Source organism: Stegostoma tigrinum, chromosome 37 (assembly GCF_030684315.1).
Source record: "Stegostoma tigrinum isolate sSteTig4 chromosome 37, sSteTig4.hap1, whole genome shotgun sequence".
Lineage (NCBI taxonomy): Eukaryota > Metazoa > Chordata > Chondrichthyes > Orectolobiformes > Stegostomatidae > Stegostoma > Stegostoma tigrinum.
The window spans coordinates 5,175,059-5,199,646 of record NC_081390.1 but is presented as its reverse complement, the minus strand read 5'-3'; the positions used below and the strand labels follow the sequence as shown (position 1 = coordinate 5,199,646).

Below are 24,588 nucleotides of genomic sequence, written 5' to 3'. Positions count from 1 at the left end.
GGGCCAATAGCTACTCTTGGCGTCTGCTCCTGACCTGGTATGAAGGAACAGAGTCAGTTTGTGTTCTTGATCCAATGACAAATCCAGTTTGAAGTCACTGTTGGTGAGCTCACTCCTTTCATTGAGTTAGCATCTGCAGGGAGAGTGTGAAAGTTCGCAGGTTTTTTTAAATGCTCCAAAATATCTGGCCAGATGGTGTGACTGAGTGACAGTGTACACTTTACACCTCATCTGATTCCCACACTGTCGCACTGCCTAGTTATATGAAAATGCGAAGGAGAATCTGGAAGCAGATGGGTTGCAGCCAGTTCTCTAGACAGATCTAATAAGCTTTGCTGTTCCTGGAGAGTGGCCTGTGTACATTTGTTTTGCTGTCTGGACATGGGTAAGGAAACAGAAAACCTTTTAGATTATTACAGAATTTATATTTTAAAATGTTGTAGCCCAACTGAGAGTGAGCAATTTATATCTTTGAATCATGTAGTCACAGAATGCGGTTTAAATTATTTGCTTACTTCTCAACTATGTTGTCAATCCTTTTAAGTTTTGGAATAAGTTTATCTGTAAAAGCCTCGGCTTCAAATTCTCTTGCCTCGGCTTTGTACTCCCTATTTCTCTAACCTCCTACTCCGTGTGCTTTCAACACTTCCTCCAGTAGCTGTCCTATCTTCAGGTGTCTGGTCTAAAGCTCCTAGGATTTCTGTAGTAATTTTCTGTGCCCTGCTCCCCTCCAAGAGGCTTCCCAAAACCTCCTGCTTTGACCAATCTTCTTTGTCACCCATCCTACTATTGCCTCAATGCTTAGTGTCAGATATTGCCCAATATTTTTGTAGAGTGTCTTGGGTGGTTATTCCATGACACAAAAATGCTATACAGATGAAAGTTGTTGTTGTTTTAGAAACAGCGGCAGATCAGTGAGGATGAAGATGATGATTCTGACCTATTTCATGAGTCTGAAAAGGAAGAGGATGAAGATTTGACGATCACGGTGAGGAGCTATTTATAGCCTGTTGAAATTGAATATTGCTGAAGAGTGGCTTGTTATTGGAGCTGTTCGTATTGCTCTCCTCAGAAAAGGCACAAGAGTGCCAAATTTTAAAGGGAACAACAGTTAATACTGTGGGGAAATGGCTCAGAAGCTGACTCTGGATGAGACATTGCCATGCTGAATGCATTAGGAGCCTTAGTCCCCCATCTTGTTCAAAAAAAAGTCTAGTATCTGGGCATATATTTATTTTGTCTATAGAGGAGAGATCCTTACCTCTGCTCATATGTTACTCCTAGCAAGCTTGAGTTGTCAAATTGCATGTTTAACTGATAATGTTAAATTGATTGTCAGCGTGAACTGTTGTTCCTTTTTGAAATTTGGCATTCTTGCATTTGTCCTGATCAGTGCAAGGTGAAAAGGCTAGGACGGGATTGTATTTTTTAGCAATACTCACTATCTGTGCTGCCAGGCAACAATCTGAAATTGCACAGATGAGAGTAATCTTAAAGGACTCCTTTCACTCTCTCTCAATATTTTTATCTCCTTTGCTTTGCAGAAAAAGTTGGGACAGACTTCCTTTGCAGAAGAATTAGCTGCACGAATTCAAGGAGAAAACACAGAGAAACAGCGTGAACAGAGCACATGTAATTATTGTCCATTTTAGTCAGGGGAAGTGAAGAGGAGGCTATAGCCCAGTGAGGTGATAGATTTCTTTAATTATGATTAGTTTATTATGTACCTCACACTAATCGAATCTTGTTCGAATTTCTTTGTAATAATTTCCGACAGCTTTGATCTCGGGGGTTTCAGCACGGAGCAGTCGAGTAAAGCCAAAGACAGAAGCTGAAAAAGCTAAAGGTCAAGGTAAAAAATAAGATTTTGGACATATTCTAACTGGAAGTCACAGGCTGAGTGTTGATATGGTGAGCTTGACTGAACTGGGAGCGCCCTCTGAGGGGCCAAGATTTTGACAACAAGGGAGTGAAAAGGTAACCTGGATGGGTAGGAAAGTGGAATTGAGGCTGCACTCAGATCAGCCAAGAGCTTATTGAATGGGCGAATGCAGGCTTGTGGGGTGAATGGCTGCTGCTTCCTAATTTGTGTGTGAGGAGGAACTGTATTCAGGTTGACTGTTAGTTTATATATGGACGCTCCTGTGTCTAATAAACACTTACAGGAATTATCCCACATCGGACTACTAATCTATGCTGAGTTGGCTGACTCCAGTCACTACAATGGTGGTGAAGCTAGAACTAGCATTGTCTAGATGGTTCAGTAACAATACATTGATGTTGAACTGATTTAGCTTCATCATTTCACCTCCTGTTCCTGTTAGACCAAGGAAAAGTCAGTGGCGTGGTATATTCACTGAAATGGTAATCAAGAAACCTAGGCTAATGCTGTGGGGAGTAGGTTCTGCCACAGCTGGTGGAATTTAAATTTAGTTAATGGATCTGGAATTAAACGCTAATAATGGAAACTGAAGTAGTTGTCGACTACTTATTAAAAATAAATCTGGATCACTAATGCCATTTAGGAAAGGAGATCAGCTGTTCCTACTCGACCCTGGCCTACATGTGACTCCAAATCTCCAGCAATGTGATTGGCTCTTAACCTCACTGACAAATGGATGCGTGTCACTCTGTTGCATTGAACTCAGTTGCTACCGAGTGTTAAAGACGTGCATCAGCACCACAACAAATGGAGCGATTCAAAAAGGAGACTCCCCCCACTTTACCCAAGGCATTTAGGGATGGCAATAAATGTTGACTTAGCCAGTGAGACCCACTTCAAATGAATAAACAATGTGTGTGCATTAGGATTACGCTCATAACTCTTAGCCTGTCATCAGAACTTTAATTACTACTTGGAGGAATATAGGAAAGTGAAAGCTTCAGCATTCATTGTCTTTAGATAAGAAGTAAACAATAGTACCTTTTAATGCAAAGCATTGAATGTTATTGATCAAAATGTTTGAGCCTCTCAGGGTATTGATAGATTTTGAGTTAATAAAGTCATCGAGGATAGTGTGGGTAAACTTGCGTTGAGGAAGATGATCAGCCCTGGTCTAAATGAATGGCAGAGCAGGTGTGAGGGGCTGATGGTATATTCCTGTTACTGAACATGTGGTTGGGAGCACGTCTGTGTTTAACACAGCATCAAATTTGCAAATTGTCTGATGCAGCTGCCGACATTTGCCACAACAGGGAATGGGGTTGCTGGTCAGGAATTAGATTTTCTGACGGAACCAAAGACAATAACTTTGGTCTTCTGAATGTTTCATTGACGGGCATTTCTGCTCATCCAGTACTGAATGTGAGCAAGCAGTGAAACAGTTGAGATAGTGTTGTGTTTGAGAGGTGGTGGTCAGGTAGGGGTAGTGTTGTCATTGTGCTTTTAGCAAGGGAGAACCAAGACTCATCACTAAGCTGGCAATTTGAAATTGATGTGGATGCATTTGTTTACATATAAAACATAACTAGGACTGAGCATGGAACGGGCAAAACTTTCCTTGTGGGTAAATGAAATATTAGAGACACCAAGTTTTGAAGTGCAAAATTTACCACAATTTATTAACGGATTTTTTGGCAGCATACAAATTACAATTGGCAAGTGAGATCCTGTGCTTTTGTAAGAGGGAAGAGCGCTTGTTGCTCCAGACTACATGAGGGTGTAACAGATTTGACTAGGGACTTTTGGGAAGTCACTCCAATTCACTATCCTGATCAGTAAAATTACAGAATAAAATATTTAATGAGAAGATGATAGTGGGATATGAACAAAGATGATAGACCAGTATCTTTGCCCACTCCAAATTGTGTTTGAAGATGATGCAGAGTTAATGTCCTGAACTGCTGTAATCCACTTGGGTGAAACTCTCTTCAGTGATTTTAATTTTGAATCTGACATTGAATAAACAGAGATAATTTCAAGCCATGACTGTGAATTTTTGAAGGGAGCTTATATGTGGTGTTGTAGGACATGGATTTGTAAAGTGCTGTCAAAGCAGTTTTTTCTGATGAAGGGTCTAGGCCCGAAACATCAGCTTTCCTGCTCCTAAGATGCTGTTTGGCCTACTGTGTTCATCCAGCTCTACACCTTGTTATCTTGTAGTTTGTCTGCCTATGCTCCCACTGTGTATCTTTTGGGGAAGGGGATGAATGCGAAGGTAGTGTGTTGCTTGGTCCCATGTCATGTTGAGCTGCTTGAGTGTTGTTGGAGCTGTACTCTTCCAGGCAAAGGGCAGTATTTCATCACACTCCTTTTTAGATGGTGGCGCATGATCTAGGGAGTAAGGAGGTGAGTTACTTGTCACTTAATCATTGGGTCTACTTTTTGAGAAAAAGGATATCTGTTCTGGGCATTGATCCAGGAAACTGAAGTCTGACTATAACTTTCCAGCTGCTTGTAATAGCATTAATATTCATAAGCAGTACTGCTACATTAACTGGTAGTGGATGCAAGAATCTTGCACCAGTGAGATTTCAATGTCATTTTTTTTAAACGTCTGCTGCTCTTAAGTGACCAAGTTGCTCCCATTTGCGTGTAGCAGGTTTGTGACCTCTGGACAGCAGAAAATACCCCCTTCATACATGACTAATGTGTTGGAGGATGGAATCATCGTATTTGTATATTCTACAGCTTAGACAGAGCTGGTTGTTTATGAATTATTTTACAACATTTTTATTCCATGCTTTAGATGAAGAGAACTTATTCACTTCTCAGCTTGCTGATGAAGATGATGATTTCTCTCCGTTTCGCAGCAAAAGTGGCCTGTTCAGTGGAGGGAGAGGTCTCTTTGATGATGAGGTGGGTATTGAGGTATTGCTGCTTAGAAGTTTAAAGTTCAAAATCTTAATTTTGAAAAATGATATTTGTGATACTTATTGAAAATTGCTTGTGTCTCTCTTGAATGTGAGAGATTTTCTAGATGTAGCTTGTTTACACATGCAGACCTTCCCACCTTGACAACAAGGCATAAACCTCGTGGTTGAGTATGTGTGCTCGCCACAGGGATGGGCACATTTTAGTGTAAGCCTGTTTCTGCTTGAAATGATATGGAGACTTGTTTCTCCAGCTGCTGAGCTTCTGTGTTCTCAATGTCTCGATGTTCGCCTGATATTACTAACGTGTTGGAATTGGATCCCAGCACATTGTTTCTTAAAAAAAAACACAGGAGAAATTCTAAGAGTAAGAGCAACTAAGAGTAATTAGAATCTGGGGTAGTTGAGGCACATAGATTTATGATTTCCAAAGAGAAATGGGTAATTAGGAGAAGAGAGAAAAAAATTGTAGGGTTAGAGAGAGAAGGAATGGGGCAGATGGGACTTGCTGAACTCTTGGAAAGAGGTGGAATGTAAAAAATGGGTCAAATGACCACATAGTGTGCTGTAACTATTCCATGATGCCATGATCAACTGTTGTGCTTCAACTTCAGCTGGGATTGCATCAGGCGGGGATGTGGTTAAAGGCCAGATTGGAGTCTAGAATTCTAGATTTGATGTGTGACTGTGTCAACACTACACTTTGGTTTACAGGAATATTTCTTGTTTTTCTAGGGAGACCTTTTTGCTGAGGCACCACAAGAGGAACTCAAGAAGGGGAAGGAAGTCAAACCAGCTATTTTTGATGGTGAGCGCATTGAGTATTGAAAACCAGCCTCTAACACTTGCATGGACTTCGTGAGATGATTTTCCAAAAAAACAGAATATTCAGAAATGGTATATGGGTAGTTTATCTGGGGCCCGCTGAAAACAATGTGTCCAGCATTACATTGTATGGCGGTTCAGATCTAAGTTAGCCTTGATCCTAAGAAAGTAGCAGATAAGAAGTTGGAAAAACACAGCAGCTGAGGAGCAAGAAAGTCACCGTTTCAGGCCAAAACCCTTTGTCAGGACTGGGGGTGGTGAGCCCAGAAGTAAATGGGGGAGGGGGCCGCGTGGGGAAGGTGGGATGGTGATCGGTGGATACAGGTAGTAAATTATTGTGCTTGGTCAGTGGGAAGGGTGGAGTGGATATGTGAGTAGGAAGATGGACAAGTTAGGTCAGGTCAGTGAGGTGGAGAGAGGGGGAGGGCTGGACATGGGATAAAGTTTGGGCTGGAGAGATTTTGAAGCTGGTGAAGTCAATATTGAGGCCATCGGGCTGTAAACTCCCAAGGCGAAATATCAGGTGTTGTTCCTCCAGTGTGTTTGGTCTCACTCTGGAGGTGATCAAGAATGGACGTGTTGCTAGGGGAGTGGGAGGGGGCTTTAAAGTGGGTGACAACCAGAAGGTCAGGTTGTTTTGATGTGTACAGAGCACGGATACTGTGCAAACTGGTCCCCAAGTCTGCATTTGTCCTCCTTGATATAGAAGAGACCACATCGGGGGGCAATAGATACAATAGATCAGTTTGGGGTCTTGGACTGAGGTGAGAGGGGGGAGGTGTAGGAGCAGGTGTTGGACCTCTTGCAGTTTGCAGGGAAAGGTAGTGGGTGTGTTGGAGAAGTTGGTGGGGAAAGTGGAGCTGATGAGGGAATCATGGAATGAACAGTCCCTGGGAAAGCGGGCGGGTGCGGAAAGAAGTGTCTTTTTGGTGATGGGATTTGTTTGCAGGTGGCAGAAATGATGGAGAATGATATGTTGGATTTGGAGGTCGAAAGGGTGGAATGTGGGGACGAAGGGGATTCTATCCTTATTGTTGTTGGAGGGGAGGGTGTTTGAGGTCAGAAGTGCAGGAATTGTAGCAGATGCCCTCAGGCCATCCATAATTTCAGAGGAGGAGAAACTACGTTCCCTAAAGTAGGATAATATCTGGGATGATTTGGAGTAGAACACATCCTAGGAGCAGATGTAGCAGAGGAATTGAGAGTATGGGATTGCATTTTTGCAGGAGTGTGGGTGAGAGGCGAGGTAGTTGAGAGAGTCAGTAGGTTTGAAATGGATGTAAGTGGTGAGTGGGTCTTCTTAGAGACAGAGGTCCAGGAAGGAAGTGTTAGAAACAGTGCGTGTGAACTTGAGGGTGGGGTGGATGATGTTGGCAAGGTTGTTGAACGGTCTGAGCTCCTCACGAGCACAATGAAGCACCGATAGTGTCACCAATATAGCAGAGAAAGAGCTGGGGCATGGTGCTGGTGTAGTTGCTGAAGAGGGGCTGTTCCGTAGATCCTACAAAGAGGCAGGCATAGCTCAGGCCTGTGCAGATACCCATTTGGTTTGTAGGAAGTGGGAGAAATCGAAGGAAAAATTGAGGGTGAGGACCAATTCTACCAAGTGCATGTGTGTTAGTGGAGGGCATCTGGTTGGTCCTAAGGGAGAGAAAGAAGCGCAAGGCTTTAGGCCCTCCGAGTCGGGCGGGTGGAGTATACAGGCGTAAAGGTGAAGATGAGATGTTGGGGGGCACGGGGAATTGAAAGTTTTTGGAAGAGATGGAGGGCATGGGTCATGAACGTAGGTAGGGAGTTCCAAGACCAAAGTGGAAAGAATGGAGTCAGGCTAAGTCCATGCCCACCCTTGGCTGCCTCCATTGTCAGAATGAGGCCAAACATAAAGTGGAGGAACAACACCTGATATTTTGCCTTGGGATCTTACAGCCCAATGGTCTCAATATTGACTTCACCAGCTTCAAAATCTGTACAGCCTAATCCCATGTCCAGTCCTCCCCCCACAACCTCACCTCCCTGACCTGACCAAACCTAACCTGTCCATCACCGTATTCACCTATCCACTCCATCCTTCCCACTGACCAAACACAACAACTCCCTACCTACATCCAATGATCACCATCCTACCCAACCTTCTTCCAGCCCCATGTCACCTCCCTCTATTTAGCTCTGGGCTCCCCTATGCCTTCCCAGCCTTGTCAAAGGGTTTTGGCCCAAAACATTGACTTTCCTGGTCCTCAGATACTGTCTGACCTGTGCTCTTCCAGCTTCACATCTAATGACTAGAGCTTCCAGCATCTGCAGTCCTTACCGTCTCCGATGGAGGGCTTGTACAGTTAATGGTAGGGCCCTGGATTGTGGTGTTGTACAGTGAGACCTCTGGGTTCAGGTATATATTTCTTTGGAAGTTAGGCACTGATTAAGAAAGTGTTTAGCACGCTTGCCTTCATTGCTCAGACCTTTGATTATAGGAGTTAGGACATGTTGAGGTTGTGCAGGATGTTGGTGAGGCCTCTTCTGAGATACTGTGTGCAGATCCAGTCGCCCTGCTATAAGAAGGATATTATTAAGCTGGAAAGAGTTCAGAAGAGATTTACCAGGATGTTGCCAGGACTGGAGGGTTTGAGTTATAAGGAGATTCTGGATAAGATGAATAGCAGAGGTCTTTTCGCAAGGGTGGGTGTACACAAATCTGGGGGACATGTTTCTAAGGTGAGAGGAAAAAGATTTAAGTGACCTGAGGTGCAACTTTTCACATCCAAGATAGTTCATGTGTGGAATGAACTGACGGGGAACTGGTGGATGCAGGTATTGGATTGGTACATGACTAGGAAAGGTTTAGAGGGATATGGGCCAGACGGAGGCAAGTGGGATTAGTTTAATTTGGGAAACTTGGATGGCATGGATGAATTGGAACAAAATATTTGTTTGTGCTGTACGACTCTGATTCTGACTCTAATAGACCAACAGAGTCCAGGTTCATTGTTTCTTGGACTGTTGTCTCAATGTGTCCAATGTTGTGTTAGAAAACTGCAAAAAGCATTTGGTGTCTGGAGTCTTCTTGGTGTTTTTATTACTTTTTCCATTTTAAATTTCCTCCTTTAATTTCATAATCAGAACCTGCTGCAAGAAAATCTGGGAAAACAGTACCAGTTGGAGCAGTTTCTATTTATCCGGGTAGGTTTTCTGTGATCAGTGCTTTTTAAAAAAAACACGAAGTAACAGTCTTGTCTTGTGTCTAATCTTCTGTTTCTGTGTTGGTCTTCTATTATTTGCTCTGAGATTTGTGCAATTACCCTGTGACTATAGCAAAACATGGGGCCTTTTTAAAAAGGGGCTTTCAGGTGAAAGGAGCAAGAGAAAAAGAATTAACTGGATAATTGTTTTGACTAGTTGCTGGGTAGGTATCTTATCTCATAATTACTCTTGGATTACAGGGCAGCTTTTATACATTTGTATCTCTGTCATGGCTTAGCACGCTGAGTTGGCTCTGGACATTGGTGTGTCGTTGCATAGCCTCTTGTATATCAGTAAGAGGGATTATAAAATTTTGTCCCTGTACCTTAGCAAACATTCTTCCCTGTTGAGGCAGAAGAAAAATTGCAAAGGTCAGAAGATTGAAGACAGTGAAAAAGCAGTATATAGACGTGTGCAGCAATAAGCCATCTGATCCCTCGAGCCTGCTCAGTCTTTCAGTAAGACCATGGCAGATCTGATTCTGACCTTTATCTCCAATTTTCTACCTCCCTGATAAATGCTTAACTCCCCATAGTCAAGAATATGTCTACCCCTGCCTTAGAGTATTCAAACTGTCTGCCCCTCCGTTGTCTGAATGGAGAACTCTATCGACTCGTGACCCTCTGCAGGGAAAAATGTCACGACATCTTTATTTTGTAAACGGTCTCCGGGTTCCAGAAGGCTTAACGCTTTGAGATGGAGGATCCTCTTCCTAAGTCGTCTTCTCCTCTTCGCCCCCCCCCCCCCCCCCTCACCACCACCACCACCCACCTCACTGGCTTTCAAAACTGCTCAGTATTTCAACCACTGTTGATTTTTAAATTTCTAGTTGTGTCTTTTATATAACTTTATTTATGCCTATTCAGGGACACTTCTGTGACTATTTTGATTCTGCTTTTAGGTGGAGATTTATTTGCTGCCAGTGTGATTTCTGAGAGGGCACACAGCAAGAAAGCAAAACAAAAGCCAGTAGGCACTGGAGGGCTGTTTGATGACGAGGAAGATGATTTATTTGGATCAACTGTGGAAACCTCGGGAGCCGGTAAATCTGGGACTTGATGCTCCTACATCTGTAGCCTTTTCATTAAAATTGTTTTTAGAATGAATTTGATCCTATTTCACACACTACACCCGCACATTTATAGCAGTAGGAATGTACTGTGCTTCATGCAACCTTAGAGGTAATTTGGGAAGGCAGTCTCTCTACTTCTCTCCTCCATTTTAAGATGCTTCTTGAAATCCACCTCTTCCACTGAGCTTCAAGTCATCTGCCCTAGTGCCTCTTAATGTTCTGTTATGTTTTGTTTAGTAGTTGCACTTCACACCGTTTCATTATTTGACAAACACTTTTTGAACAAATTATTCTTCTCTAAAGCTAGGTAGCAGAGGTCACAAATTTGGGAAGTGCAGTCAAATTGAGTGTTATGGTCAGTCAACATGCTAAGTCCACATTCAGCAGCTTTTGATACTCTTGTGAAGAAACCCTGTAGTTGAACCTTTGAGCCCCACGTGAACATTAAATGATCTTCGTTGGTAACTGCATCTCGTCATTTGGAAGTCCAGGGGATCCTCAACAAGAAGGAGCAAAGCAGAAGTGATTCATCCAGTCCCTGCTATGACTAATAGTGGAATTTGAAATTATTGTCTATGATGGAAAGAAGACTTGAATGCTTTAATCCATTTGCTCTTGCTTTCATACTTCAAGCTTGCAGTTATATTCAATGATAGCTGCTATTTATTTCACTATTTGATGATTTTGCATCAGCATTTCCACTTTTTGTAATTTTTGTCTTAGCTAAAGCTGAAAGCAGGCTGGCCACGAGTCTCTTTGATGACAGTGAGGACAGTGGGCTCTTTGAAACAAGTGTAACGCCAAAACCAGTCAAAGGGAAATCGGGACCGCAGCAGGTGAGTTAGTATTTTAGAATAATAGGACCATTTCTGAAGTGTAAATGCTGATTTATAAAATAACTTCAATTTATTCATTCCATTTTTATCATTCAGCATGAAAACAGACCCATTGGCCCATCATGTCTCTGCTGACCAGCAGATACCAAAATATGATATCTTGAACTGTGTGTATTCGATGATTTTGTGCTTTTTTAAAAAAACTTGCTGAAAGTGATTGTGGAATGATCCACAAGTGCAACCCTTCAGTAAAGAATGGAGAAAGTAGGAAATGGGGAGTGGATAATAGAGCTTTGTAGGGAAAAAAGGCCTGTACGGGAAAGAAGTTTGGGTTCATGGAAAATGTTTTAGAATCATTTTCTTTAGTATTGCATGGAATGTTGGCATTGCTGACAAGTCTGGTAATTTTGACCATCTCTAATTGTCCTTGAACTGATTGAAACTACTTAGAGCCAGAGATCAGTTAAGTGTCAGCCACCCTACCCTTGATATGGAGTCACGTACAGGCCAGACCAGATAAGGATGACAGTTTCCCTTCCTTTAAAGGGCATTAATAACTGGACTTTTGACCTCCAGTGACACTTGTTTTGTGGTCACAACTGGACTAGCCTTTTATTCCACATTTTTGAGTTAAATTTAAATTTTGCCATCTGCTATAGTGAAATTCAAGCTCTTGTTCCCAGAACATTAGTTTGGGATTCTAGAGTACCAAATCTCATAATGCTACAACAATGTCCCTACCTGCCATGTTGGATCTGAACTACTCCATGAACTAACGATACACACGTTGAATGCTCTATTGATCAGCATGTCTGTTAAGCTCATGTAGCAAGCGCAAAATTGATACTTCTCAATGGCTGTAATATAACAGCAAACTCTGGTCCTTGTTTTAAAACCTCAAGTGACTTTTCAAGATAATGTCTCAACCTCGTTTTCTTCTGTTGCAATGATTTCTGCTGTTCTTGCCCTCATATCCTTGGGATGCTAATGTCTTGCCATACCAAGCTATGGTTTGCTCTGGCTGATGTAACCTGAATTGAATTAATCATTGCTTTCCCATGACCACGAGATGGCTCAGCAAACTAACATAATTGTAGAGTTACATTGGGGCAGGTCTTTCAGTCTTGGATGGTTGGGGATGCGCAGTACTTCAGATGATGCACAGCATGATTGCTTGGATATCCTGACACTACCTACTTGGGAATTGCCTGAGAAGATTGAACAACTTCATTTCTCTGGGACGCTCTGATAATGTTTATGACTGAGTTAGAGTTGATGACTTCAACAGTTCTGATTTACTTGCCTGCAGAAAATATTAGGAAGCAAAGTCTTAATATAACTGAAGAGTTGTGATCCAAGTGACCACCTCCTGACTGTTCTCCCCCCCGCCCCCCCCCCCCAACCTGATTACCCTTCTGATAGACCCAATCACCCTGACCTTGTGTCAGTTGAACACTAGCTTTTCAAAGAAACTTTGAGACATTGAAACTCTTGTTGGAATATGGCAGCTACTGCCTTAGAAAGGAGCTGTCACTTAGCACAGCTCTCCCTGAGGATTCCTGCTCTGAGTCAGTTGTGAAAGATCCTCCATTTGAAAATTGCTCAGAAAAATCAAAGTAAGTTAAGAATTTATTCTGTTTTCTTGCTTGGGCAGAAAATAGGGTTTCCAATCTGATTGGAAAATCAGGACCAATTTTTTTTTTTGCAACTTTGTGCAGTTGTGCATGTTGCTGTTTACTTTCCTCATCTCTTCCATTATTCTGGTGCAAAAAATATATTTTTCCAGCATTTACATAAAGAACAGAAATACATGCAGAATGGCATAAACAGCATTGTCCCTTCTGAGTTTTGCTACTTGGTTATATTGCTAGTTTCGTATCAAATAAGTTAAAGTTATGCATAAAAATTAGCAATGAAAATACACTGATTTCTACAACTGAATATGTGTTTGTTTCCAAGAATGCACAGCTGCACTCTGAAGTAGTGGAATCTTCTCCCCAGCTTGGTGAAAAGTCCCAGACCAGCTCTGGTCTTTTCTCTGATGATGACGACTCTCAGGTAAGGGAAGAGACCTCAGAGATTCAAGTGTCTTTGACGTGATATCAACTATGCAGGTCTGTAGACCCAAACAGCTGCTGATCATTCCAGAATAATGCTACCTACATAAATTTCTGTTCTGTTTCCCTGAAACAATTTTTTAAAGCAAAAATTCATGAATCATTTGATTTGCGTAATGTAAGATGAAATTCTGAATCCTGCAGCAGCCATCTGTATAGCATGTACCAAATACTGTATTGTTCCATAAATAACATTAAGCTAGGTACAGAAGGTTCCTGTGTATTGAGAATAATCAATTCAATTCACTTTTTTGTTTCTGAATGAATTTTGTTACCTTGGAATGAATGAAATAAGGGATTTGATAGCTGTTTTTACTCCTGACCTCCCCAGCCCCACTGACTTGCCCCACTTTTTTCTGTGTATGGTTCCAGAAGATCTGGTTATCCGTCTGACCAAACTCTTGATGGTAAGTGTCAGCAACCTCTTTTCAGTAAATATCCCTAGTCTTCTCCCACCAGCAGCATTCCAAGAACACCAGATACTGCTCTGGTTTTACCTGAAGACACTCTCCAGTGGTTACTGGGCTGCTGTCAGAGACAAGACCCTGCCTGAATTTCATACTGCCTGACTACCATGCTGAGATCAGTTGAACTGCAACTGAGACCAACTAACCTGAAATTGAACAGGGATCAAATCTTGGTACAATAAAGGTTCAATAATTCCTTTTGTGTTTGTTTTTCATTCATTCTATGGATGAAATTATTATTGAGCTGGAAAGGATGCACAAGAGTTCTTTTGTGCAGGCACTGTCTCTTAACAGGATCCTTACCTGCCTCAAATTCCCTCTTGACCATAACAGGATTTATTCTCTGCAAACAAGGACACAAAAAGACTCCAGTCAAAGCAATCCTTAGGTCAGAATGCATCCAATCAGAATCCAATCTCGTTCTTCGATGATGATGAGGTAAAATAATTCTTGTTAATTCTGTAATTTTAAAGGTTTTTTATAATAACTAATTTACCAATAATCATTCCTCTAGTATTAAGCAATCCTGAAGACTAAAATAGCACATTTTTAGTTGAATAATCTCTAGAGCTACTGGGAAGGGAATTACAAGAGCAAACTTGGGAGTTAACTGTCATTTTTCAACACTAAGAGCAAGATCCACCATCTACAAATCTGACTCTGCTTTAATTTCATCACATAAGAAGGGAGCAAGGTTATTATTGTCAATATTTTTGAGTTTTACTTTGCTAATTCATCAACAGTTCCCTGACCTGTTTTCCATAGCTCTCACTGTCTGACTTTTTCTCTTTCCAACTTTCCTGACATTGAAGATTTTCTGTACTGTTGGGGAGAGATTAGGAAAATGATTATATAGAACTTGGTATGCAACAGAGTTTGACCTAGGGAGAAAGAAAAGTTCTTATCACAAGTAGCTCAGCTACTCAGATTTTTTTCAATGATTTGTATGTTGCCAATTTTTAAACTAATTGGGCACTCTGCTGTGAATGCTGAATGGAACAACCCTGGTTGCCAGTCATTACAATAAATCATTTTTTTACTTCTATTCTGCAAAGTTTACCTCACCTAAAGTTTACAAATGTTTGAACATACGAATTTGGAACAAGAGTAGGCAGCTTCGTGTTTCACTCTAACCCTGCCATTCAATAAGATCATGACTAATCTGATTGTAACCTCATCTGTATTACTGCCTACTACTGATCTTTCATCTCCCTGTTTAGCAAGAACCTGTCTACCATCTGCCTTAAAAAAAAAATTCAAGGACTTTGATTCTGTCACTTTAAGAGGAGAATTCCAAAGCCTTATGACCCTCTGGGGGATAAAAGAAATACCTAATATATTTTTTAACGGATGACCCTGGCTTTTAAACAGTTACCAGTTGTAGATTTGTCTAAAGGCAAAACGTCCTCTCCTCACCTACACTATCAAGACCCCTTTAGGATTTTATAATTTTCAATATCGGAACATTCAGGCCTGGCCTGATGAATGGTTAGTACCTAGCAATGTAAATGTCAGACAATGGCCATCTCCAGCCAGGCAGAATCTAATCATCTGCCCTTGACATTCAATGGTATTACTGTCCCTGAATGCCCCAACGTTGTCAATCTAGAGTTACCATTGACTGGAAACTGAACTGGACCAGCCATCTAAACACTATGGCTACAAATGCAGATCAGAGCTAAGAATTCTGTCACAACAAATTCATGTCAATATATTCAGTAAGTATTTAGCTTGTGTGTGTGAATGATTGGCACTTGTCTGGGAGCGTTGAAGGATTTTGGCCCCTCTCATTTTGAATCTGATGCTAGCTCCTCTTTGTGCTGGATTTTATAGGGTGATCTCTTCAGTTCCGCTCCAATGAAGGACGTTTCTGCAACAAAGAAATCGCAGCAACTGCATGAGCCTAAAGCTGCAACCACAGGATCAAAATCTACTGCATTGTTTGACAGTGATGATAAGGTCAGGAGTTTAGAAATGTTATGTATGCTTTTATTCAGTTTCCATTTATTCCTGAAAGCTTTCCTCACCAATAAGAAGCATTAAAACTCCTCATCGTATCAGACCCATTATTGAGACTGCCTACTTTCACTGTGAATATTGCCCATCCTGTACTGACTGCTGCTGAAACTTCCATTGCACTTTTGCCCTCAGAATCCACCTGTCTCCGGTGCCTTTTTCACTGTCCCCCAGAATTTTTATCCCTATTAACCAGTTCCCCCAGAGCTACTCCTAAAGCCTAATGTATCCACCATTGTATCACCCTGTTCCAGCAGAATAAAAAACTTTGGGGACAGCCATTCTCCGATGCATCAGCTCATGGCAATGCCTTAACCAATCAGCTTCAACTTATCTAGCTTGAATTTAATCAGAAGGTTGGGGTTAACTATTTCCTGCTGCATCCTCCATGACAATCCATCTACCAATTAGAATCCATTCACCAACTAATCAACATCCTCTTCTCAGGCAGCATACATCGGTATTCCCTTTGAGATATTATATTCTTGTGATTCTGTCCTGATGATCAAAAGATGAAATGCTCTGACAGTGATACTTGTGCTATTTTGTTTGTAGTTCTTCAGCACTTTAATGTTACAACTTTGATCCTTGAGTTCCTGTGCAGTTCCTCACTATGATTTCTCCAACTGCATTCTGAGTATCTCTTCCAGCTGTTATGTGATGAGCATTCCCTAATCTATAGAACGTGTCAGATTCTTAAAGTACTCCTGCCTTAGATATGGGTACTGCTAACCAATCTAGCATTAGATACCTGTATCTAATTGCATTTCGAACCGAGTGGTTTGTAGAATGTTAAGAGTCCACCTTATTGCTGTTGTCTAGGAGTCACTTGGAGGCCAGACCTGGGTAAACATGCAGCGTTCGTTCTTTTCATGACTTTTGTGAGCCGGATGGGTTTTACAGCAAGGTTAGTCATCAGGAGATAGAGGGTAGTGGAGGAAGGATGCTTTTTTGGAATGGAGGGTTGTGACTCCACAGGGATCAGTGTTGGGACCTCTGTTTGTGTTCTGCATAAATAATTTGGAAGAAATTGTGGCTGATACAAAGATTGGAGTTGTGGATAATGAGGATTGTCAGAGGATACTGCAAGTTATAGATCATTTGGAGGCAGGGTCAGAAAAGATGGCAAATGGAGTTTAATCTGGACAAATGAGATACATTTTGAAAGGCCAAGTACAGATAGAAATGATTGCAGTGAATGGCAGTACACTTCAGAGTATTGATATGCAGAGGGATCTGGATGTGCAATTCAATGGATCATTTAAAGGCGGCAGCACAGGTAGTTAAGGTAGCCAAAAGGCTGGCATGCTTGCCTTCATTAGAAGAGGCATTGAGTATCAGGATAAACAAGTTATGCTGCAGTTTATAGAACTTTAGGTAGGCCTTGCTTGAAACATTGGGTACAATTCTGGTCACCACGCTACCAGAAAGATGTGGATGTTTTGGACGGGGTACAGAAAAAGTTTACTAGGATGTTGCCTGGTGTGGGAGACTTCAGCTGTGAAGAAAGGGTTAAATATACAGGGTTTGTTTTCACTGGAAAGCAGGGAGTTGAGGGACAACCTGATAGAAGATTACAGGATTATGAATGACATGGATAGAGTGGAAAGGATGAGACTTTTTCTCAGGTGGAGGGGTCAATTACTAGGGGACACAGTTTCAAGGTGCAGGGGTGGGGGACTGGTTTAAAAGAGATGTGTAAGGCAGGCTTTTCTCTCAGAGCGGTGAGTGCCTGTAATATAATGCCAGAGATAGTGGTGGAAGCAGACTCAATTGCAGCATTCAAGCACCTGAATTAATACATGAATAGGAAGGGAATAGAGGAATATGGACCGAATGCTGGCCAATGGGGCTAGGTCAGATTGGAAGGTCTGGTTGGCATGAACTGAAGGGTCTGTGCTGTATGACTCGGACTCTATCTCACTCATGCACTCTGCCATACCCTCTCCCTGTTTGCCTTGCCATATTCCTCTGATCTATTCAATAGTGTTCACTCACTGCTGCAGTCTGCAGTTCAAACTGTTAACATAGTCTCATGCAGCACAGAAGGCCTCTTGGCCTATCATTGCCTGTGCTGCTTCTGTGCGCTGTCCAACTGCTCAACCTTATCCCTCCCCATATATATTTCAATTTTCAAGCATTTATCCAATGTCCCATCAAATATTATATCATCCTCCTCGACCATTTCAGGCAATTTCGAGAGGATTAGAGTTTGCAACATTGAAAATCACTTTTCTCTTCACAACCTCCTCCCAGATGTTTGCCAGTTATTTTAAATGTGTCCTTTTGTGTACTTTGCAATGAAATAGTTTTTCCCTAATTACTTTATCCAAACTCCTCATGATTTCAAATTACTGTATCAAATCTCCCCTTGACTCTTCGATCCTTGGACAATGATCTGAAGATCTCTTGTCTCTCCAGACAACTGAAGTTGGTCAATTCTACTGAGACATTGTACTCTTCGATGTAAATCACTTTGACCCCATTGCCATTTGGTTCAAGTGATAGTCCATCAACAGTGGTATCTAGCTATGGTCACTAATTCTAAATCGTTCAAACATTTTTATAGGGCTTCAACATCTCTCTCGCTCTGCGAATCTCACATTGCATCCTGCGAAAAACTGCTGCTTCATAGCACATTTCCATTTTGCAGGATGAATGGCAAAGTTTGGGACAACAGACGTCTTTGGCTTCACAGCCTGTGGGTGGGAGGAAACAGGAGGTGCCCAAGGCTGCTGCAACCTCAAGAGCACTGAAGAAGACCAGTCTGTTTGATGACTATACTGAAGAAGATGACTTATTTGGTGTGACTCAGAAGGAAAGGTGAGAGCAGAAAGAAAATATTCTAAAAGCATGAGGACCTATAGAAATGAGAGCAGCTGCAGCTTGTAGTGATATCGTGTTCTTTTACATAAGCTGAGAGAATTCTTAGAGGAACTGAAACCATAAGGAACCTTGTACAGACCCAGGATTCATCTATAGTTCTCTGATCCTGATGGGATGCCATTATAGAACATAGAACAATACAGCGCAGAACAGGCCCTTTGGCCCTCGATGTTGCGCCAACCTGTGAACTAATCTAAGCCCATTCCCCAACACTATCCCATCATCATCCATATGCTTATCCAAGGACTGTTTAAATTATGTTTGTCCTCCTTCCCAATTTAAAGATCCAGGCTACACAGAGGCCATGCTACTGCTAGAGCAAGCTAGGATCTGCCTGAATGGATGGAACAACACAGTGGCTCAATGGTTAGCACTGCTACCTCACAGCATAAGGGACCTGGGTTCGATTCCACCCTGAGGTGACTGTGTGCAGTTTGTACATTCTCCCCGTGTCTGCGTAGGTTTCCTCCGGATGTTCCAGTTTCCTCCCACAGCCCAAAGATGGGTGGATTGGCCGTGCTAAGTTGCCCGTATTGTTCAGGGATGTGTTGATTAGGTGTGTTAATGGTGGATGGGTCTCGGTGTGATGCTCTGTCAGTGTAAACTTGTTGAGCCAAAGGCTGTGTTTCCACACTGTAGGGATTCTATGAAAAATGTAGTTGAGAAAAAACTTCTGGAGGATGACAGAAAAAACTTGAAGCTCCATTGTGTGAATGGTGGGGAAAGAAATGGTTTACCGTATGCTTAACAGCACGTGTTTATATAGTGCCCTTATTGTTGTAAACTATCTCAAGCTACTTAACCGAAGTATTAATATTTTTTAATTAATTCATTCATGAGACATGGGTGTCAGTAGCTAATATTTATTGCCCATCTTAGTTACCCTCGAAGGTGGTGGTGAGTGACCATCCTTTACTGGTTCACTCCATGTGCTGTGGGTTGACCCATAATTCTATTGGTGAGGGAACTCCTAGTGTAAGTGAAGGAATAACAAGATATTTCCAAGTCAGTATGTTGGGTGACTTGGAGGGAAACTTGCTGGTGGCGGTGTTGTCATGTATCTGCTGTCCTCCTCAATGGAAGTAGTTGTGTGTTTGGAATTATGCTATCTAAGGCTCTTTTGGTGAATTGCTGTCATACATCTTGTAGATCTCTGCTGCCACTGAGCATCGGTGGTGCAGGGAGTGGATGCTTGTGGGTGTGGTCCCAATTAAGTGTTTTATACTGGATGGTGTCAAGTTGCTTAAGTATTCTTGGAGCTGCTCCCATCCAGGTAAGTAGGGAATATTCCATCACACCTGGCTTGTGGACACTTTGGGGAGTTGACTGGTGAGTTACGCACTGCAGTATTCCTCACATCTGACCTGCTTTAGTAGCCTCTGATGTGGTGAGACCGGTTGAGTTTCTGGTCAATGGTAATGGCTAGGATTTTGATAGTGGGTGGTGGGGGTGGGGGTGGTGTGGAGAAGCAGTAATGGGATGAATACACCAGTGAATATCAAGGGACAATGGGTTATATTGTGTTTGATTGGAGGTGGTCATTGCCTGGCACTTGTCACTTATACAAACGTGGATATTTTTGCATTTGAACATGACTGCTTCAGTATTTGAGGAGCCGTGAATAGTGCTGAACATTGTGCAATGATCTCCACTTCTGGTATTATGATGAATGGATAGGATCATAAATAAAGCAACTGAAGATGGTTGGGTGCAGTGCACTATCCTGGGGAATTTTTGCAAGCTCAGATGACAGACCTCCAACAACCGTAACCATCTTCCTGTGTATGACTCCAATCAATGGAGTGTTTGCCCACCCGATACTCATTGATTGCAGTTTTGTGAGGCCTCCTTAATGCCAGACTATGTCAAATGTGGGCTTGAAAATCAAAGACTCAGTCTCGCCTCACCACTGAAATTCACCTCTCTTGTCCATGTTTGAATGAAAGCTGTAATGAGGTCAATAGCCGATTGGACCTGGCAGAACCCAAACTAGACTTGCTGAGCAGGTGCTGCTTGTTGACCCCTTCGATGGTTTTCTTGATGGTTGCAAGTAGACAGATGAGGTAGTAATTGACCAGGATGGATTCGTCTTGCTTTTTGAGTAAAGGATTTATCTGGGCAGTTTTTCATCTTTTCAGGTAGATGCCAATATTGTAACTACACTGGAACGGCTTGACAAGTTCTGGAGCAAGTCTTCAGTACTATTGCTGGAATATTGCCTGGGTCCATAGTCTTCAGTATTCAGCACCTCCAACCATTTCTTGATACCAGTGGAGTGAATCATATTGGCTGAACACTGGTATCTGTGATGCTGTGGCCACTGAAGGAGGCTGAGATGATCATTCAGCCAGCACTCCTGGCTGAAGATTGCTTCATTTTTATCTTTTGCATTGATATGTTGGGCTCTTCCATCACGGAGGAGCGTCATATTTCTGGAGCCACTTCTTCCAGTGAAGAAGTTTAATTGTCTTCCACCATTTTAAAGTTTTTGAGAAGATTTACAGCGTGGTTGTGAATGAGGTGCAGACTTGTTCAGCAAGCTACTGTGTTTGATTGCGGACGTTTTGTTACCCTGCTAGGTAATATCACCAGTGGGCCTCCAGTGAAGCTTTGGTGTTCTGTCCCGCTTATTATTTATTTACCTGTTTGTTGGGCTGGTTGATATTCCTTCTGGCTTTGTTCAGTGGATTGTATTTGGATCCAATTCAGTGTGTATTTTGGAGTTCTGGTTGGAATGCCAGGCCTTCAGGAATTCCCTAACATGTCTCTGGTGTGTGCTAATGTGGATGTGTTGTCCCAGTCAAATTCAGGTTCTTCTTTGTCAATATGTATTGAGACCAGTGAGAATTGGTCATGTGCCTTGGTGGCTATTTGGTGTTTGTGTATCCTTTCATTGCCAGTTTTCTTCCAGTTTGGCGTATGTAATGTTTCTCTTAGTCTTTGCGTGGTATTTTGTATGTTACATTAGTTTTGGCTGTGGGTATGGAGTCCTTCATGTTCATTAACTGTCGCAGGGTCTTTGGTTTGTGGGCTACCTTGATACCTAAGGCGTCTGAGTAGTCTTATGGTCACCTGTGTCCCTGATGTATGGTAGGGTGACTAGTGTGTCTGGTTGTGTTGTGTTGTCTTGCTGTGGTCTGTCGCAGAGGTAATGGTGGATTGTGCTTTTTGAGTAGCCATTCCTTTTAAAAAATACTGTATAATGGCGCTGTTCTGCTTTGTGCAATTCTGGGTTGCTGCAATGTATTGTGGCTCATTTGAATAATGTCCCAATGCAACTCAGTTTGTTTGGTGTTTGGGGTGGTTGCTGATGTAATTCAGAACCTGGTCCGTATGGGTTGTCTTTCTGTGTACGCTAGCCTGGAGTTTGTGTTCCATCATTACGCCCAGAAAGGGTAGTCAGTTGTTGTTCTTAGCATCTTTTGTGAATTTTATTCCGATGGAGGTGTTGTTTGTGTTGGTAGATTTCTTCTAGTCTTGTGTGTTTGATAATCACCGAAGGTGTCGTCTACATAGTGGACGCAGAGTTTGGGTTGGATATAGTGGGCAGCGCTGTCCGTTCTAATCTTTGCATTACCACTTCTGAAATCAGTCTTGATATTGTGAATCCCATTGGTGTTCCATTGGTATGTTTAAATATATGACCATTGAAGGTGAAGTGGATTGTGAGGTGCAGATCCAGCAGCTTCAGGGTGCTGTCCTTGTTGATGCTATCTGTGTCATAGGGTGCCTGCCTTTCTCATTTGTCCAGTGTGGCAATTGTTTCTTTGTAATGTAAATAGTGCTGTTACGTCAAAGGATACCATTATCTCATCCTGTTCTATTCTGGTGACCTTGATGTTTAGGAACTCTTGGGAGGAATGTTTGGAGTTGGTAGTATTGTCAACTAAGTATTTGTTTCCATTGTAGTTCTTTGGTTAGTCTACATGTTGGTGTCCCTGGTAGTTTGACAATAGGTCTGAGGGGGGCCCCTGGCATATGTACCTTAGGGAGTCCATAGAAGCAGGGTGTTTTGGATTCCTCACATGCAGACCAGACTAGGTAAGGATGACAGATGTCTTCCCCTAATGGCATTAGTAAACCAAAGATTTTTTCCAACAATTGACAATGGTTTCATGGTCATTGGTAGATTCTTAATTCCAGAATTTTAAAATTGAATTCAAATTCCACCATCTGCCGTGGCAAGTTATTAGTGCAGTTTCAGGATTAATAATCTAGTTGTAATACCATGAGGCCATTGCCTTTCCTATTAATTAACAAAGTTAAACTAAACACCACAATATTAGTACTGATATCTAAAATGTGGTCAGAAAGGTCAGTTTTAAGAAGCATCTTTTAAAGGAAAAGAGGTAGATTTACTTTTGTACAGGAGATGTGTATCTGATTTATTGTCGTAATTGCTTTGTGGTTTTCTTCCATGTGATCTAGGTGTCACCTCTAGGGCCAACATTTATTGTTCATCCTTAATTGTACACAAACTGATTTAATAATCTCGGTAGTGTTTTATGGTACAGAATGAAGCCATTCAGCCCATTGTGTCTGCACCAACTCTGTGTGAGCATTATGACTTAGTGCAAGACTCCTGCCTTTTCTCCTGTACCCTTGTGTAATTAATCAGGAAACTGGAAAAAAACCTAGATTATTGTTGAAACCCAAATTAGAGCCACTACTAATGGCGTACATAGGCTGCTCCCAGCCTGGGACAGATTGTTCTGCAGACCTGTACCTGGTTTTTTTTATTTTCTAATCAATTTGTTCAGAGATGTTATCCCATAATCTGGAGCAGATGGGCCTTGAACGTAGGCAACCTGGGTCTCCTGTATAAAGGCTATTCTAAACCTCATGGGGGAAGCCTTTCTCTCCCATAGAGATTTTGCAATCAATCTGTTCAGAGATGTTATGACACATCTCTAGGATTTGAACCAAGCCTTTCTGCTTCAAAGTCAGGGACAATACCACAGTGGCACAGTGGCTCGGTGGTTAGCACTGCAGCCTCAGTGCCAGGGACCTGGGTTCGATTGCAGCCTCAAGAAACTGTCTGTGTGGGTTTCCTCCGGGTGCTCCGGTTTCCTCCCACAGTCCAAAGATGTGCAGGTTGGGGTGAATTGGCCATGCTAAGTTGCCCTTAGTGTTCAGAGTGGATTAGGTGGGTTACAAGGGGACAGGCCTGGGTGGGATGTTCTGAGGTTCAGTGTGAAGGGGTTGGGCTGAAGGGCCTGTTTCCACACTGTAGGGATTCTATGACTTGTAATATCACTACACCACAAGAGCCCATTGGATCTGCTTAGTTTTTTTAATCTTCTATAATCTAGAAGTGCTTACACACAACTGAAAGGGGTTTATTTTCTCATCACCAAATCACTGCGACTTGTTTTAAACTACTAATCACTGCGAATAAATCACCCATATAGCCAATGAGGCATTTATGGGCAAAGCCCATTAAGGACAATGCAACACCTTAAAACTGAGGGGGAGAGAGGGTGAGTGGGAATGGGCTAAATCAAAATGTATGAGGTGGGTCTGCTTTGTTTCTTTGCATCCAAAAGCTATCCTTTGTGATATTTTCTAATCAACCTCTCAACTCTGAAGCAGCTGAGATTGAGGCTTGCCCTCCTGGCTCAGTGGTTAAGGTACCTTTACATCGCGAGTGCCCTTTGTGCACTTTTTTTTTCTGTATCACCTGAAGTGTTATCTCACTCAACTGACTGACTTTCCCACCACAACATTGCAGTGACAAGTTGAAGGCAGACAGTTGGGGCTCGTGTGGGAACCCCCCCGTCAATCTCTCATCAGTTTCACTCAAGCCCCTAAGAGAGAGTCGTATCTCTAGACCATGAGCCAATGACGGGGTCTGATTTACAATGGGCTCAGATTGATGGGTTCCACCCAGGCAAACCATTCTCTTTTGCCAAGAGAACTCATATTCAATGAGCTCCACATGGAGATTGATTTCCCATTAGCCTTGTAGAAGTTATACCATACCAGTTTCTTTTAATTCTAACACTGAATGCCTTAACTGAATGCATCATCTTCAAATGCAGTATTTTCCAGACCTGAGCTACTCGCATGACAGTGTTTTCTTTTTCTTGCACGTTTGCTACTTTTGCAAAACCCTTCAAGCTGTGTCCTGTCATTCTCGGTCCTCCTACAAGTAGGTCCAGTCCCATCATCTCCAATCTCACCCTGGAGCCACTTCTGTAAATCTCTTCATGCTCTCCAGTGCTTTCCCGTACTTACCAATAGACCTAATAGATGTTCTATATACATTCAACGTAACCACCTTGCTTTTGTACTCTGCCCCTATTAATAAATCTCAAAACACT

At 42.2% G+C, this 24,588-nt stretch overlaps 1 protein-coding gene across 7 annotated transcripts in view; it reads left to right on the top strand.

Moving 5' to 3' along the window:
* Positions 1 to 24,588, top strand: part of washc2c (WASH complex subunit 2C) — a 61,600-nt gene that overhangs the window by 19,115 nt on the left and 17,897 nt on the right. For 5 of the 7 annotated variants that reach the window (XM_048563472.1, XM_048563476.1, XM_048563475.1 and 2 more), the window contains exons 9-20: positions 899 to 988; positions 1,545 to 1,632; positions 1,778 to 1,852; positions 4,689 to 4,798; positions 5,548 to 5,620; positions 8,752 to 8,811; positions 9,773 to 9,913; positions 10,667 to 10,779; positions 12,739 to 12,837; positions 13,697 to 13,801; positions 15,197 to 15,322; positions 18,033 to 18,202. In XM_048563472.1, the coding sequence (XP_048419429.1) occupies positions 899 to 988; positions 1,545 to 1,632; positions 1,778 to 1,852; positions 4,689 to 4,798; positions 5,548 to 5,620; positions 8,752 to 8,811; positions 9,773 to 9,913; positions 10,667 to 10,779; positions 12,739 to 12,837; positions 13,697 to 13,801; positions 15,197 to 15,322; positions 18,033 to 18,202 (1,250 nt within the window). The remainder of the gene's footprint in view (positions 1 to 898; positions 989 to 1,544; positions 1,633 to 1,777; positions 1,853 to 4,688; positions 4,799 to 5,547; positions 5,621 to 8,751; positions 8,812 to 9,772; positions 9,914 to 10,666; positions 10,780 to 12,738; positions 12,838 to 13,696; positions 13,802 to 15,196; positions 15,323 to 18,032; positions 18,203 to 24,588) is intronic. The other 2 variants (XM_048563473.1, XM_048563474.1) reach the window with 2 other exon arrangements.